At 48.9% G+C, this 16,291-nt stretch overlaps 1 protein-coding gene across 2 annotated transcripts in view; it reads left to right on the top strand.

Moving 5' to 3' along the window:
- Window positions 1–16,291, top strand: part of LOXHD1 (lipoxygenase homology PLAT domains 1) — a 102,880-nt gene that overhangs the window by 54,070 nt on the left and 32,519 nt on the right. For both annotated transcript variants that reach the window (XM_054724003.1, XM_028135951.2), the window contains exons 19-28: window positions 1,057–1,525; window positions 2,005–2,159; window positions 3,549–3,682; window positions 6,113–6,285; window positions 7,117–7,221; window positions 8,305–8,433; window positions 9,551–9,715; window positions 12,860–13,041; window positions 13,991–14,107; window positions 14,803–14,965. In XM_054724003.1, the coding sequence (XP_054579978.1) occupies window positions 1,057–1,525; window positions 2,005–2,159; window positions 3,549–3,682; window positions 6,113–6,285; window positions 7,117–7,221; window positions 8,305–8,433; window positions 9,551–9,715; window positions 12,860–13,041; window positions 13,991–14,107; window positions 14,803–14,965 (1,792 nt within the window). The remainder of the gene's footprint in view (window positions 1–1,056; window positions 1,526–2,004; window positions 2,160–3,548; window positions 3,683–6,112; window positions 6,286–7,116; window positions 7,222–8,304; window positions 8,434–9,550; window positions 9,716–12,859; window positions 13,042–13,990; window positions 14,108–14,802; window positions 14,966–16,291) is intronic.

The following is a 16,291-nucleotide window of genomic DNA, read 5'->3' as shown; positions in this document are numbered from 1 at the left end:
CTGTGGGCCTGAGGGCAGGGCCATGCTTCCCAGGCAGGATACTGGGAGGTCTGGGGGTCTCCTGGTTGTACTTTGAGTGCCCTTGGCCTCCCCTTTGAGTAGAGGAGAAAAGAGATGAGGATATGGGCATATTGTTAGCAGGAGAGGAGTATGCAAGGATGGTGCTCATTGGGGGACATATAGAATTTTGATATGAGACGTGTGTGTGTGTGTGTGTGTGTGTGTGTGTGTTTGTGTGTGTGTGTGTGTGTGTGTGTGTGTGTGTGTGTGTGTGTGTAGGAACATGATCAGGCTGGTGTTCTGTGTGTGTTTGTGTGACACAAGCCTCAATGAGTCCAGCCCCTCCATGAACTGCTGAAGAGATGGCAGCCCTAGCCTTGGACCTCTCTGAGCCTCAGATTTTCCACCAGTTCAAACCTAGCTTTATAATGCCTGCCTGGCCTGCTTCACAGTCCCTGGAAGGATCAAAATAGTCAATGTCAGGGAAAGTGTTTGGGAAACTGACCAGTCATGGCGATGTGACAGAGCGGTACATCTTCTGGATGCAGACCGACCGGCTGGTGAGGCAGATGCATCACGGCTGGCAGACAGGTGGGGAGAAGGGACCAGAAGTGGGCCTCCCTGCGGAGGTTGATCACATGGACACTGTGGCCTGGGAAACACTGGAGAGGAAATCCAAGGCGCTGAGGAAGGGACTAAGCAGGTCCAGAGCCCATCCCCTAAGTAGGAGAGAGAGAGAGAGAGAGAGAGAGAGAGAGAGAGAGAGAGAGAGAGAAGAAAAGAGAAGAGAAGAAGCAGGGAGATCAGATCATCTTGACCATCACAGGGGTTTAGAAGGAAATACATTTGGGTGGAGGGTGGGACTTGCGAGAGGTCCTGGAAGGTGGGCCGAGAAACAAGGCTGGGTGTGTAGGAGAGAGGGAGCTGGTGGAAGCTCTGAGCTTTGAGGCCTGGGACTCTCCATCTGTGACTCTGCACCAAGCCTGTGCCTGGCTCTGCATGGGAGGTGGGAGGACACCAGGGGCCACCCCAGCCACTGCTCCCCTCTTTGCACAGCTGGAGGCAGTTGACGTGGGGGAGGTCTTCAAGATCCGACTGGGGCACACGGGCGAGGGCTTCTCGCCTGGCTGGTTCGTGGACATGCTGTGGCTGCGGCACCTGCTGGTGCAGGAGGAGGAGCTCACACCCGAGGAGGAGGCCCGGAAGAAGAAGGAGAAGGACAAGCTGCGGCAGCTGCTCAAGAAGGAGCGGCTGAAAGCCAAGCTGCAGAGAAAGAAGAAGAAGAAGAAGGGCAGTGACGAGGAGGATGAGGGGGATGAGGAGGAAGAGTCCTCGTCGGAGGAGTCCTCGTCTGAAGAGGAGGAGGAGGAGTCGTCTGAGGAGGAGGAAGAGGAGGAGTTTGGGCCGGGGATGCAGGAGGTGATTGAGGAGTACAAGTTCGATGTCAACCGCTGGCTGGCCAGAGGCAAGGAGGACAATGAAATTGTCATGGAGCTGGCGCCCTCTGGCCGGTCAGGTCCTAAGCGTAAGCCTGAGCAGGGGTCAGACAGTCCCCCTCCCCCGCACCAAGGGAGCCCAGGGAGGGGGAGGTGCCTAGCTCTCCTCTCACATGGAAGCCCCATAGGTGGGCACCCAAATAGCTCTCCTGACATGTGTCTTAAATGCCACCATGGACAGTTCCCATCTGGGGTTAGCATTGCGTTTGTCCCAGGGCTCTCAGGAGTGGTTGACTTAGAGGAGCCCTGATATAACTCAGTGTTGGGGACATAAAGTAGGAGGGCTGCTCAGGGTGAGTTTTCCCAAAACTATGACTTCTTGGGATTTATAGGGGAAATAAAAGTCCTGGGCGGAGAGGAAGGGCAAATTCTGTTCCAAGATAGTGTAGATGTGGAGGTACCTGTAGTCACTTCTAGCTTCCACCATCTACCTGGATCCAAGAGACTGAGCCTCAGGCCCACTCAGAGGCCTGTGTGTCCTCAATGCTGCGTCTTTCTCTGTCTCCAGCCAACACCTACCAGGTCCAGGTTATCACAGGGAATGTTCCCAAGGCTGGCACCAGTGCCAACGTCTTCCTGACCATCTATGGCGAGGAGTACGGGGACACAGGGGAGCGTCCCCTGAGGAATTCAGACAAGTCCAGCAAGTTCCAGCCGGGGCAGGTAGGGTATGGGCTTTCTGGCCATTGGGTGGGTGATTGGGACTCAGACAGAAGGAGCTCTCTGGTGGTTCCCAAGCCCCCCTACCCACAGTGACTGCCGGGTCCAGGAGTGAGCTTTGTTCAGCCCAACCAGGTGTTGTGGCAGTGCTTTCTATAAGAAAGGCACAGGTGGGGGTCCAGTTCCATGACCCCACAGGAACTCACCGGAGATAGCAAGGGTAGCAGACACTCAGTGCTAAGTGGGTGGAGCAGGGGTACAGGAAGGAAGCGTGACCATAAGATGGCACTTTGAGGGACACTTGGTGGGAAGGAGAGATGAAAATGGCCTTGGTGGATGAGTATGGCGTAGATGTCCACAGATGTCAGTGAGAGGTGCTCTCCGAAGACAGGACCTCATGACAAAGATGTGAGTAGAGATGTGGAAGGCCAGTTTGAGGATACTCAGAAAGAGTCTTCCTGCAGGGCTGTGGTTAAGGCTGAGCTGTAGTGGGCACTGCCTCTGGGAAGCTTGATGAAACCAACCTAAGGGGTGGGGAAATGAGGGCCTTGAAAGACATGCTGAGAACTGTATCCTGAAGTCACAAAAACTTTTAGCATTGAAAGAAATGTATCTACCACCCCCCTCCTTCCTTGTATAGTGGGAAAGCATGAAAAATACAGCTGCCACCTTTGTCCTTAGAAATTGCACAATATCCTCTGGCGAGAAGACTGTCCCTCATCTCACCTTTCCCATTCCTGCCCCCATTCTAAGCCTTAGAGGAGACTTCATCCTCAGGTTCCCTCATCCACACAGAGGAAGATAGAAAGAAATCAAATTCATTAAAATACTTTCAGCCTCATCACTGATTTATTTCAGAGAGCCCTGGTTTCTCTCCCTTCCCATGACTTAAGGATCATGGTTTATTTCTGTTTCAGTACTTTTCTTGAAGCAATTATGGCCACTATGATCTGGGATTAAAGAGTTTTAAAAAAATGATAGCTAAGAAGACCCCATTCACTTAAGTGTTGTCTGTCTCCTGCTTCCTCCAGTGCATATACATACACTCATCCACATTCAATCTTCCCACCTCAATAGGGAGCAAGTCCAATACTTCTGTTTCTGTAAATCACTTTGGATTTACACTTTGGCTCCTAGCAGGTACTTAATTAAAATGTGTAGCTGAAAGAGTTTATACACACATGTACACACACAGCACATATCCAAGCAGCAGTTCACACCACCCTCCTCCCCCCCACCCACCCTCACCCCCGCCAAACACACATCCTACAACATAAATCCATGTGTCTCTTGCTGGTTTGGGTCTCACAGCAGGCTCAGATCCTGGGACGGTGAAGCTGATGCAAGGTGAGGTGGGTACCACCCTCTGAGTGCTACTCTGGCCCTTCCCAGACAGACACTTTCACCGTCTCTGCCATTGAGCTGGGGGCCCTGACCAAGATTCGGATTCGCCATGACAATGCGGGCAACAAAGCAGGATGGTTCCTGGACCGAGTAGACATAACCGACATGAACAATGAGAGCACGTGAGTGGGGCTGGAGGGGGAAGGAGGACAGGTCATGCCTGCCACTAAGATAGTCTTGGAATGAGGGCTGAGGATGGGGTGGCTGTGATGCCTGAGGGTGGGGGTGGGGAGGGCTGTGAAGCCTGAGGGTGGAGGTAGTGGGGGGGCTGTAATGTAGTTTTGGTCCATGTAACTGGCTAGATGGGCATTGCCTCCCTCCCTTCCCGCTCATTGGGCAGCCCCCTGGCATTCCTTGCCATCTCAGGTAACAGTCTGATAGAACATCCAACCCATTTCTTGAGATCCATCAACTCAGAAAGTTGGGTTTTCCTTCCCTGCCAGACCATCAATGGCCCACTCTCCATGGCCAGACATAGTCACCTATATGTCTCTCCAGGTATAAAGCGACTTCCGGTACATTGTTCTAATGTTCTAGGCCACCTGTAACAGCCAGGTAGTAAATATTTTAGGCTTGGGGGCCACTTGGTCTCTGTCACACCTGCCTGACCTTCGCAGGAGGAAAGCAGCTGTGGATGATTCCTAAATGCGGGGCCGTGGCTGTGTTTCAGTAAAGCTTATGGACACCGAAACTAGAATGTCATGTAATTTTCACATGTTGCAAAATATCATTGTTCTTTAGATTTCCCCCCAACTGTTTAAAAGTGTAAAATCCATGCTTCCTATGTAGAATGTACATAAGCAGGTGGTGGGCAGCTTTGGCCCACAGGCCCACCGTGAGCTAGGTTGGAAAGGGGGATCTTTCCTCCCAACAGGTGAAGGAGTCACCCCCAAGGGAAGTAAAACTATATCCCCAGAATCAAATTGTGCCAGAACCAGGACCAGAACTTCAGACCATCAGTGATGAACGTGCTATGCAGTATTTCTAGCAATAGACCACATTGCCTCTTGGGATGTGCTGGAGGCAGAAGAGAAAGCAAGGAAGATCCTACATGGGTGTTGTTGCTGCCCAGGGCCTGCCAGTGTCTGGGATGTAGTGGACACCCAATAAAAACATATTTGTTGATATGTAAACAACTTCTTGGCCTTTAGCCTGGTGTCTCTGGGAGCATGCCCTCTTCCTGGGCTCCCCTCTATGCAGGGTAGGGGGTGAGGAGGCTCACCCCTCTTCCTACCTCCTTCCTGCCCCACCATCCCAAGAGATTGCTCCAGATGGGAACACTGAGGCACAGCTCCCACATGGCCTGACATCATGGATTTCTATGAGGTCATCATGATGGTGCCAAAGAGCCATTAGACAACCCCCTGCTGGGATCCAGGGTCCTGACCTGGGGTAGGACCTCTTCCAGGAACTGGCCAGGTTGCCCTGAACAAGGTGCTCCATCCTCATGGCCTTTCATTTGCTCTTCAGATAAATGGGCTTAATGATGCCAGCCCAGCTTACTTCTGCAGATGTTCTGAAAATCTAAGGCATTTAAGCTGGAAAGGATAAAGTGTTGCAAAAAGCATAGGGACAGGGACAAACTGAACATTGCTGCTTCCTCCTGCAGCTCTGTTAGGGTCAGTTAAATCTGTCCCATTGATTTAGCATTTCTGGGCCAGCCCAGCAATCTTTACATTATTGTAGCTTTAGAATCTCTTTTTAATATCTGTCACTACTTGGCCTCTTTCAACATTCTTCAAAAATATTAGCTAGTCTTACCTTTTCAAATCAAGACATTATGTGATTTGAATAAAACTATTGGGATTTTGATTGTTATGCCATTAAATGTATGTGTGGGGGAACTGCATATTTAGAATATTAAGGGCTACCCACAACATACACATTTCCATTTACCCAAGAGTTCCTTTAGGTATTTCAGTAATGCTTTACAATTTTCTACACACAGCTGCTACACATTCCTGTTAAGTTTACAACCAAGTGTTTTAGGTTTATCGCTCTTGGGAATGGAACCCCCCTCATTACTCATCTCTCTTCCTCCCCATCCTTTTTCTTTTTTCCTTCCTTTCTCCACTCCTTGCTCTCCTCATCGCCTCCTCTTCCTCACCCTCCTTTCTTGTTGTGTGTTTACATGTCTTCGTTTCCTTGTATTGAAGCAACAATAAGGGCTCCGTGTGCAACCCTCTCTGCTAAAGCAGCCTGGCTAACAGACGAGCTCGCGAAAGGGTTGGAGCAATCCCCAGGTGCCCCTCTTCTCTAGATGCCTCCAATATGACCCTGATTGAGGGTCAGCTGTGCCCCAGGATCTGTTACACAGCATTTTCAATGGGTTATCTGGAGACTTGTCCCCACATTTGCTCTCTGCAAAAGGCAAGTGACACTGCTGGGGTGATTACCAGGCTAGGTAGGATGGGGGCAATGCCGTGGAGGGCAGACAGGGGAGCATCTGGGCTCCCCACTAAGGGTCTCTCATTTCTCAGCCCATGACTACTCCTTCATGAGACCTTTCCACGGAGATATTCCCAACCTCTCCTCATTCCCCACCCCCACAGGTACTACTTCCCATGCCAACGCTGGCTGGCAGTGGAGGAGGATGATGGCCAGCTGTCCAGGGAGCTGTTGTCAGTGGATGAGTCCTATGTGCTGCCGCCGAGCGAGGAGGACGAGGCGGGTGGGGGTGGTGGTGAAAACAACCCCCTCGACAACATGGGCCTGGAACAGAAAGGTTTCCTCAACTAGGGCTTATTTCTTCCCTCCAGCATCCCTTCCCTTTGCCTCTGCCCCATCTGAGGTCTCCATCTTCCCTCCTTCCCCTGTGAACTCTGGATACTTCTTCCTCTGGCTTTCTATCTGTACTGCCCTCTCATTCTTTCATGGCAAGAATGAGGAGGTGGGTGAGCATATTCATACATGTCTAGCGTAAGGCTGGGTATGTACAGAACAAGGTATGGAATGAAATAGGATAGGATAGGATAGGATAGGATAGGATAGGATAGGATAGGATAGGATAGGATAGGATAGAATAGGATAGAATAGAATAGAATAGAATAGAATAGAATAGAATAGAATAGAATAGAATAGAATAGAATAGAATAGCTGGTTCTGACTTAGCCTTGTATTCTCCCTTCCAGCCAGGCATATTAGAGGCCCTCAATACACTTTTGTCAAGAAAAAGAATGAATTTTCAAGAGTTCTGTGGTGTTTGTGCCCCCTTCCTTGCAACTCAAATCCCTAAAAGTCTTCTAAACCTGGAGGAGTCAGGCTAAGGTTTCTGGATGATGAGCTTCTGACCCTCACAGCCACCCAAGTCTCCCCTAAGCATCCTACAACTCTATTGGTTGAGGGCTTCCAGTGTGAGTTGGAGGTAAGGGAGACCCCATTTCTGCCTTCAGGATGTTTCCAGACTAAAGGCAACTGCAGAGCAACACATCCTGTAAGCACAGCAATTCATAGGAATGGTCAACATGAACATAGAAACACACTCAGTATGTTTCTCTCTCCTTCCTGCAGGGGAGGAGCAATCTGCCACTCACTTCTCCACACTCCTCTCCTGCAGATAAATCTACCACATTCCAAGTGACCATAAAGACTGGGGACAAGAAGAATGCAGGCACAGATGCCAATGTCTTCATCACGCTCTTTGGTACACAAGACGACACTGGTAAGAAAACAATGCAGGTCTGAGGTTCACCCACATTATCCCCAGAGAGACTGGAAGACTCAGCAGAATGTTCCAGAATGGTCCACCCTCCCTCCCTCCCTCCCTCCCCTCTCTCTTTTAAAAAAAATCACTTTAAGAATTCCCCTTTATTGTTTTATTGTATTTTATTATGGGAAGAACACTTAGCATAAGATCTATCCTCTTAAATGTTGTATATGCAATACATTATTGTTGGCTATAAGTATGTGTTATACGGCAGATCTCTAGAGTTTATTAATCTCACTAATCTGAAACTTTATCCCTGTTGATTAATAATTCCCCATCCACCCCTTTTGGCATTTGAGGAAACCAAGCCTCAGAAAATTAAACAATTTGCCCAAGGCCGCCCAGATGTTAAGTGGCAAAACCAGGCATTGGACCAAGGTCTGTCTGTTAAGAGTCTGCGAATATCAGAAGACTTCCTACCTGGAGAGGGCTCAGAGCTGGGACTTACAGGGGTAAAGGAACTTGAAGGCAATGTAGTACATGCTGAGGCAGGAGGGGATGGCGATGATATTGAGACCACCTCAGATTTCAGACTGATGCCATAGCCCAGGTCCCAGGTCAGATTGCATATGTGAGATGGCTGGTGGGGAGCATTGGAAGCCATGCCTTCCACATGCCCCACCCTTTAGGGGATCCCCTGTTTCCCCAGGGAACATGGGGAGGGTGGCTTTGTCATTGGCTTCTCCCCAGGTATAGAGACGTGAGGGTATGGAAGGAGAGCAGCCATTGACTTAGGGCCCCACCACTTTCTCCTGGATGATCTCAGACACGGCACCTGGCCTCTGGATTTGTCTCCTTTTCTTTAAATAAAAATTGGAAGCAAACATACATACCTCAGAGGGTTATTGGGAAGCTCAATAAAAAGATACACGCCAAAATAAAATATTCCAAAGGTGCCCAGTGGATGGTAATTGCACAGTCTAAAATTGATGAAAACTCAAAAGTTGGTCATTATGAGGAAAGACTAAAAGGGTTGGGCAGACTAGGTTTGAAAGGTCTCAGGACCAGCCAGTCATGTTGAGGTCATTTGGTTGGCAGGAATGAGCCTCCTGAAATCCTCCAAGACCAACAGTGACCCATTTGAGAGGGACAGCATTGATGTCTTCACAGTGGAGGCACTGGACCTGGGAGATCTATGGAGAGTCAGGATCGGCCATGACAACTCAGGTCTGACTTCCCTCCCTCTGCTCCCTGCTAAGAACTTAGGGACCCCAGACAGGTCCCAGTGGGTGTCTGAGAAAGAATCTGGGGGAAATTTGTATGTTATCTGCCTTTCATAATTACACAACTTCCTAAATCCCTGCAGCCCAGTAGAGCCCTGGCTGCATGCAGGATTCTGATCTAATTGATCTGGGTTGGGGTCTGGATACTGATGATTTAAAATACTTTCCTTAAACCCCCACCCCCAGTAATTTTAATGTGCAGTCAGATTTGAGAATCCTTGATCTGGCTCAGTGGCTCTGAAATTTGAGTTTGTATCAGAACCACCTGGAGGACTTATTAAAACACAGATTTCTAGGTCCCATCCCCAGAGCCTTTGATTCATCAGGTCTGGGTGGGGCCCAAGAGTTCATATTTCTCACATGTGATGCTGAGGCTGATGGTCTGGGGATTCCACTCTGAGAACCACTGATCTAGCTAATCCTTTCCAGAAGCCACTGACACTACTGCTAAAGGATGTGCCCAAGTTTATTCTTTCTCTGTAAAACTGGACTCATTTACTTGGTCTTCAAACCATGTCTTCTAAGCCCACAGGAGGCCCTCCTCTTAGCACCTGGGGCTGAGGGACTGGGTTCTCTGTTTGTCTGCAATGGCCTTTATTAAGCCTGAGCACTCCTTTTCCCAGGAAGAAACATTGATCCTTCACTGATTTCCCTTCCCATCATGAATCACAAACTGAGGCCAGGGAGCTGCCATGGGGTGAAATGATGAAGTCCTTATTAACACAGTCTCTTTCTGGCACCTCTGGGTTCCCTGTTTGGAGTGCCTTCCACCCTGGACAGTGTCCTTGCTTCCCTCCCCTCAGACTCCGCCCTCCTGTCATCTCTTCTCCGTGCTCCTTTGCTCTTGCTAATGTCACTGACAGCAGCCCGGCGTGTGATCCAGTGTTTTTACAGGCATCATTTGGGCAATTCTGTGCGCACAAGGGATGACATGTTCATGGTGGAGCTGTAGGTATCAGCCATTGAATAGAGAAGGATGCTTGGAGTCCCTGACATTACCGATAGGAAACCACCATATCAAAGTCCTTGATGGCTTCTGTATCTCTTCTCCCTCCCTCCAGGGAAGGCTCCAGGCTGGTTTGTAGAGTGGGTAGAGGTGGACGCCCCATCTCTTGGAAAGTGCATGACGTTCCCCTGTGGCCGCTGGCTAAGCAAGAATGAAGATGACGGGGCCATCGTCAGGGACCTATTCCACGAGGAGCTTCAGACGAGGCTGTACACACCATGTAAGAACCACACACAGCAAGTCTGGCCCTGTTTCCAGATCCCATCACCCATCCTCGCAATGCAGTTCCAACCCCTCTTCTGGTATCCACTCTGGGCCAGGCTGACCTAGGAGACTGAGTCTCTTGCTCCTTTTCCAAACTCTCTGGGTCCTGTGAAGGCTGTGGGCTGAGCCCTGGACCCAGGAAAGAAAATATGGGACTTATTCCAAACACCACCCCAAACTAGCTGGTGAGAACAGGCAGAGAGCCGGACCTCTTTGGGGCTCAGTTTCCCCATCTGCCAAAACAGAGATTTAGAACAGGATGGTTGTAAGACCACAAAAGAAAGAATGATAAAGGTCTAACTGTGAGGTATGGTCATCAACCCCATCACCTGTCCCCATTCCAGTCATTACATGCTGGAGAGTCACCACTATAAGATTTTATCCTGATTGGGGACAAATCAAAAAGAAGGGGAATAACTGGGTGAAGTTTTGACACTTTCCTCCTCTATCATCATCAAAAAGTATATATTAAATGTTTCTATACATATAGGTAAATACTAGGTACTGGAACTCAAACTGAAGTCAACCAAACTATTAAAAACTGTCTGAATATTCTAAAATCTGAACTAAACCCAGAGAGTACAATTTTTTAAACCAAATAATTAGCTGTATTAAAATATTTTCCCCATGCAATTCATACTTAGTGTAAATCAGTTAGTCGGCAAACTCATTATCAACAGAGCGGCAAACAGCAATTAAACTGGCAATGGTCAGATAAAGCCTAAAATAAGTGACACTTTATTCTAGTAAAGTCCTTGCATATACAAAGCAAATTCTAGGTCCAGCCTCTGCCCCAGGACTGGCCTGCAGCCTAGACAGACACACCACCCCACCCGGCTGATGCACACAGCTGGCAACAGCATTGGGTGGGAACCTTCAGGACAGAAGAGCTCATTTCTTCCTTTGAGCCTAGGACAGGCTTTGCTCTTTACAGAAAAAAAAAAAAAAAAAAAAAAAAAAAAGGAGAAGAATTTGTATGGCCTGACATTAACTACATTCAGTTTGAGCCTAATATTAAAATTGATCCATCTGCCCTTTGTCCTGCATTCACATTTGTCAAAAAGGGGAAAAAGGTCAGGAAAGACTTGACTTGCAGACCGATGAGCTATGGACACCCCTTCGAAGTGCAGCACTCCCCAGGTGGGGACACAGGAAGGGGTCTGCTGCCCAGAACCCACTGCCCTGATAGGGAATGTCCTAGGGCCCAAGCCAGGAGCTCCAGGGGCTGCGGGGCCCCGGCTCGGAAATGGTGGGAACAGGGCCCAGGCATCCTCATTGGGGCCTAGGACCCAAGGCAGTTCATCAAGGCTGCCAATACACGTGGAACCACATGGTCGAGGCATATCAATGAGGAAGGGAGCTGTTGTCATGCCTGACCTCATAGGCTTCAGAGGGGAGGTGGGACACAGCCTGGAGCCCCGAATGTCAGCATCGTGCCACGCCAGGGATGGGAGGAACCTCAGTTTTCAACCTCTGTTCTGAGGATCCCAGGTGTTGAAGGGATGTCTGAGGGCAGCTGGTGGGAGGAGGGGGCTGAGAAGGGACAGTCCTCCGCCCCCCAATTCATGCCATCCAGAGAAGCACCTTAGCTTTAAAAAGTCAAGTGTTTTTTTCTGAATATTCTTGATAAATGTATTTATACAAATTCTGCAGTTAAAGAAATTGAAAGCCACAGCTCTATCTAGTTAAACCCCCTCATTTTCTAGGCAAGGAAACTGAGGCCCAAAGAAGCATAACCTCTTGCCCAAGGACACACAGCAACTCAGTGACAGGGGCAGAAATAGAAACCAGGAAGCAAATTGGAGCCCAGGCCCAGGAAAATGGGTGGAGGGTGGGCTGTTCCTGCCAGACATTTCCAGAGCTTTCCCTCTGCCAACTAGTCTCGGGGAAGCTCAAACCCATTGCCAGATTCTCTGCTCAAGGCCTTATAGGCCGTAGGCCATGGTAAAACCCAAGAAGACTAAGAATGGGACCCCACAATGCAGAGAAATCACCTCCATTATTGCCTGGGATCCTGGAAGAGCCGGAATGTGTTTCTCCTTAACCCACTGTCCAGGCCCTCATGGGACCAGTGGTCTCCTGCTTAGGCTGCTCCTCCCCGTGGCTTGTGGGTAGGCATCAGTACTCACTCTAGTTCATGACAACAGCACTCATAGAGGTTGGCTGCACAGGATTTGGGGTCGGACATGTCTGGGTTCAAGTTCAAGTTCCACCACTGACTGGCCATATGGTGACCTGGGGGTAGTTGCTTCACCTCCCTGGGCCTTGGTTTTCTCATTTGTAAAATTCAGTACAACAATACCTATTCCATAGGGTCACTCTGAAGGTGACATGAGATAAGAAATATAAAATGCTTAGAAATTACTCAGTGAATGATAATGATTACTATTACAAGTATTATTACTATAGTTGCACAGCAAGGTAACCATGGCAATAAATGAAAAGCAAATTTCTCCTCTGGAGAAGGCTGTGCCACCTGAAGCGACTCCTTTCAAGGTCAAGATCATAGGATAGGGTACGTTTCTTCTTGAACTCTTCTCTGGGTTTTCAATGTGACCCATAGTAAATATACATATTTATATACAAACTAGAGGCCCAGTGCACGGATTCGTGCATTGGTGGGATTCCTTGGCCTGGCTTGCGGGGATCAGGCTGAACCCGGCTCTCTGACATCCCCTGAGGGGTCCTGGATTGCAAGAGTGTGTAGGTCAGACCAAGGGACCCCACCAGTGCATGATCAGGCTGGGGAGGGACCGCAGGTGGGCTCCAGGGCATGTCCGGCCCATCTTGCCCAGTCCCCATCGGCTGGACTCCAGTAGCAAGCTAACCTACTGGTTGGGGTGTCTGCCCCCTGGTAGTCAGTGCATGTCATAGAACAGTCGAATGGTCAGACACTTAGCATATTAGGCTTTTATTATATAGGATGTGACAAATTAAAATACCACAAAACAATGTTACATCACTGTGAAATAGCATGTGAAGGTCAGGTCCCTGGGCAGCAGCATGTCCTGGGAGGTGGTCTCGGGCAGTGGTGCTGTGAAGAACTTGACCTTGCCTGTGCTTGTTTTCTATTCTCACATCCCCTCTGGCTTTCCCCTAGTTGTTCCTTACGAGATCACCATCTACACCAGTGATGTCTTTGCCGCCGGTACAAATGCCAGCGTCTTCATCGTCATTTACGGCTGCGATGGCGTGTGCACTGAGCAGAAGAACCTGTGCACCAACAAGCGGGAGCAGAAGATGTTCTTTGAGAGGAAGTCCGCCTCCCGCTTCATTATGGAGGTATGTGGACTCAGCAGGCTCCTGGGAGCCAGGCCTGGAGGGTGAAGTGGGCCCAGAAGATCAGCGAGTAGAAGGAGCCCTGCACTCAGAGGTAGGCAAGTCGGATGGGCTGCTGTTAGAGAGGAAGGCGGGCAGCTCATCAACCTCTCTGGGCCTCAGTACTTCCGAGAAACTGGGAGGAGGGTGAGCCTTGCCCTGTCCCTCAGAACTGGTGTCAGGATCAAAGGCTTTGGGTTGGGGCACCAGGGGTGGGGGTGGGGTGTCTGTAGGATGCTGTAAGAACCTATCATGAAAACATCTGACTTTCTGGAGGTGGTCAGGGGGCTTCCCTGAGGAAGTGATCCTTGAGCTAAGACCTGAATGATGAGGTAGAGCAGACACTGGTTTATGTAAAGAAGAGGAAAGGGAGGGGCAGGGAAAGCATGTGCAAGGGCCCTGTGGCAAGAAAATGTAAAATCTAAGGAACTGGAATTTGAGGGACTGAAATCCAAGGGACTGGGATTTATAGAAGATGAATGACTAGAGGTGGAGGGGACCCTTGGGGAGCCAAGGAGAAGGTCAGGCTGGCAAAACAGAGCATGGGTAGAACCAGAACTCACTTTCTGATACCCAAGTCAAGTTCTCAGGCAAGAAATGAGCTGCTACAGTGATAAGAAATGATAGGCCAAGAGATGGGTTCCACCATGAAAGGGAGTGGCAGCATCCCAGAGGTTGACTGAATGGAGGTGATTGAACTTTTAAGTGGGGTGAGGGTAAGGGGAGCATGAACAGGACATGTGTAGAGGAGAGTGGGGGCTGGCTTGGTGGGACAGTGGGGATGTACTGGGGGAAAGTGAGTCCTGAAAATTCAAAAGAACTCAAGGCTGGTGCCCTGGGAGGCAGGTTTTTGCTTGGGTTGTATTTTCTTAGCCTGTCGGCCAACATCTGGTGCATTTTCTCCTTTCCAAAGCTAGAAGATGTGGGGGAAGTCATTGAAAAAATCCGGATTGGCCATGATAATACGGGCATAAATCCTGGGTGGCACTGCGCCTACGTGGAAATCCGCAGGCTCCTCCCAGATAAAGATGTGAGTTTCTGATTGATCTGTCCTGCTGTTTGTTGTTGTTTTTTTCCCCTTACCAGAAGAGATTCCAGGTAGATACATTATAAGAACCTGCAGCCTTAGTAAGTTAAGATAAAATATTCTGAGAAAAATCCCCCCAGTTCACTTTGAGTGCAGAAACTAGCTCAAGTCCCAGGTGGAATCTTTTAGAAGTTGCTTTAGGGGGTCAAGGAGGAGGGTCTGGGCAGCCAGGTCTCTGCTAGCCACCCCAAGGCCATGCTACTGCTGAGTGACCAAGCCTGCTCTTCATGCTACTCAAGGTCCACCCACAGGCAGAAATCCACCTGAACAACTTGGAAAACATTCTGAAACTACAGAATTCTAAACCCAGGAGGCAGTCATAGCTGTGGATATGAGTGACTTGGTAGAAATTTAAAAATACACACCCCTCCCCTTACCCTTTGAAACTGAGTCTCCAGGATGGGGTTCAGATATTTATTTTTAAGTGACTCTGGGAGCTCTGGCCTTCAAGAACCAACCGCTGATGTGGTTGTGTAAGACTCGATCTGCTAGAATTGGGCAGGGCTGTGGCTTTTGCATTATTTATGGGCCTCCACGACCCTTGTCTGTGGTCCCCATGTGTGTTGACATGCTGATGAACCTTGAAGTGGGCAGTTTCCTCATTAAGTGCTAATTTTTCTCTTTCCTCCTCATCCCAGGGTACAGAGACCGTGACTTTCGCTTGTGATCGATGGCTTGCCACCTCAGAGGATGATAAGAAGACTATTCGAGAACTAGTTCCTTTTGACATCTTCACTGAGAAATACATGGCAGATGGGTCCTTAAGGCAAATCTATAAGGAAGTGGAGGAGCCATTGGACAGTAAGTGTGGTGCCATCGCCCTCATCACTCCCTTGTAGGGCACCTGCCCTGTGCCAGGCAGAGCCTTTGCACCCAGGAGGAAGAGTCTATTATTACTTTCATTCAATGAAGGGGGCAACTGAGGCTCACAGAGGTTCCATAACCGCCAAAGTTCCCACAGCTAATAAATGGCAGGACTATTCTTCAAAGTCTCACTGCAGGGTTTGTACTCAAATCCTTTCCTGGCCTGACAGTGTGATGATACATCCAGATGTGTGTTCTCCTGTGCCTGCATTATCCGAGTCCTGTTCTCTCTTTTCTCTTGGTTTATTTGGCTACAATCCGTGGGGCTGGTCCCCTCTGTTCTTGCTGGATCCAGGTGTTCCAACCAAGGATGAACCCCGAAGCATCTTGGAGTCATCTGTAACTGGGGCTGTTGTGTATTTGTTCTCAGGGGCTGGGTGCAGCTTCAGAGCGTCCAAGGTCATGGGTTTCTCTTCTGCTGTGCCAGTTAACTTGTCCCATTCCTTATGGCTGTGGTTTTCTCTGTAGAATTTGCACCAGCCAGAACACATACTCTGTACTTCTTCTGTTGCTGTAGTACCACCATTTTCTTGTTCTCTTCCTACCTTTCTGAATGCTAGTTCCCTTTCTCATGCCATGTGGCATTGCTCCAGGCTCAGTCCTCAGCCCTGTATTCTCCTTTCTTTCTACACTGTGCGAGTGAAAACACACACACACACACACACACACACACACACACACACACACCTATTCTTCCTGGACCACATGGGTGGAGTCATACCTCTGTTTGGACCAGTGATGCCGTTGTCCATGTCCACACCCATGTTATTCACCACTGGTCAGCTGTGTCAAAAATCAACTTCACCTGCGAAAAAACAGACTTTCTACCACTGATCACATACAAAACAATACTTCTGTATTTTATTTTTCATACAAAATCAGAGATGCTCCAAAACCTTGGAAATACAGCTTATGTTTGTTGCATGGCCTTCTTGAAAAAAAAATATAAAAACTGGAGTAAAACTCAAGATAACAGACCCCATATGGAACCAGAGGGATATAAAATAGCTCTAACATTTCCTTTCATCTGAGTTGCCACTGCCTAGAGATAAAAACAAGTGTTGCCTCAATAATGTGCCTCTCCATATTCATATTATTTCCTCTGACTTTTCTTTCTTATTACATCTGGGGGATAATTCTCTCTTGTACTTGCACCCAGAGGATGCCCAGGGGAGCTGTGGCATTGGCCCCTTGGGCTGCTCTGTTTTAATAGCATGGAGCAAACCTACTCTGTGCTTGCTTGTGTTTCTAGGGAAACTTCTT

This window comes from Eptesicus fuscus, chromosome 12 (assembly GCF_027574615.1).
Source record: "Eptesicus fuscus isolate TK198812 chromosome 12, DD_ASM_mEF_20220401, whole genome shotgun sequence".
In the NCBI taxonomy this organism is placed as follows: Eukaryota; Metazoa; Chordata; class Mammalia; order Chiroptera; family Vespertilionidae; genus Eptesicus; species Eptesicus fuscus.
This window is presented reverse-complemented; position numbering and strand designations above follow the sequence as displayed.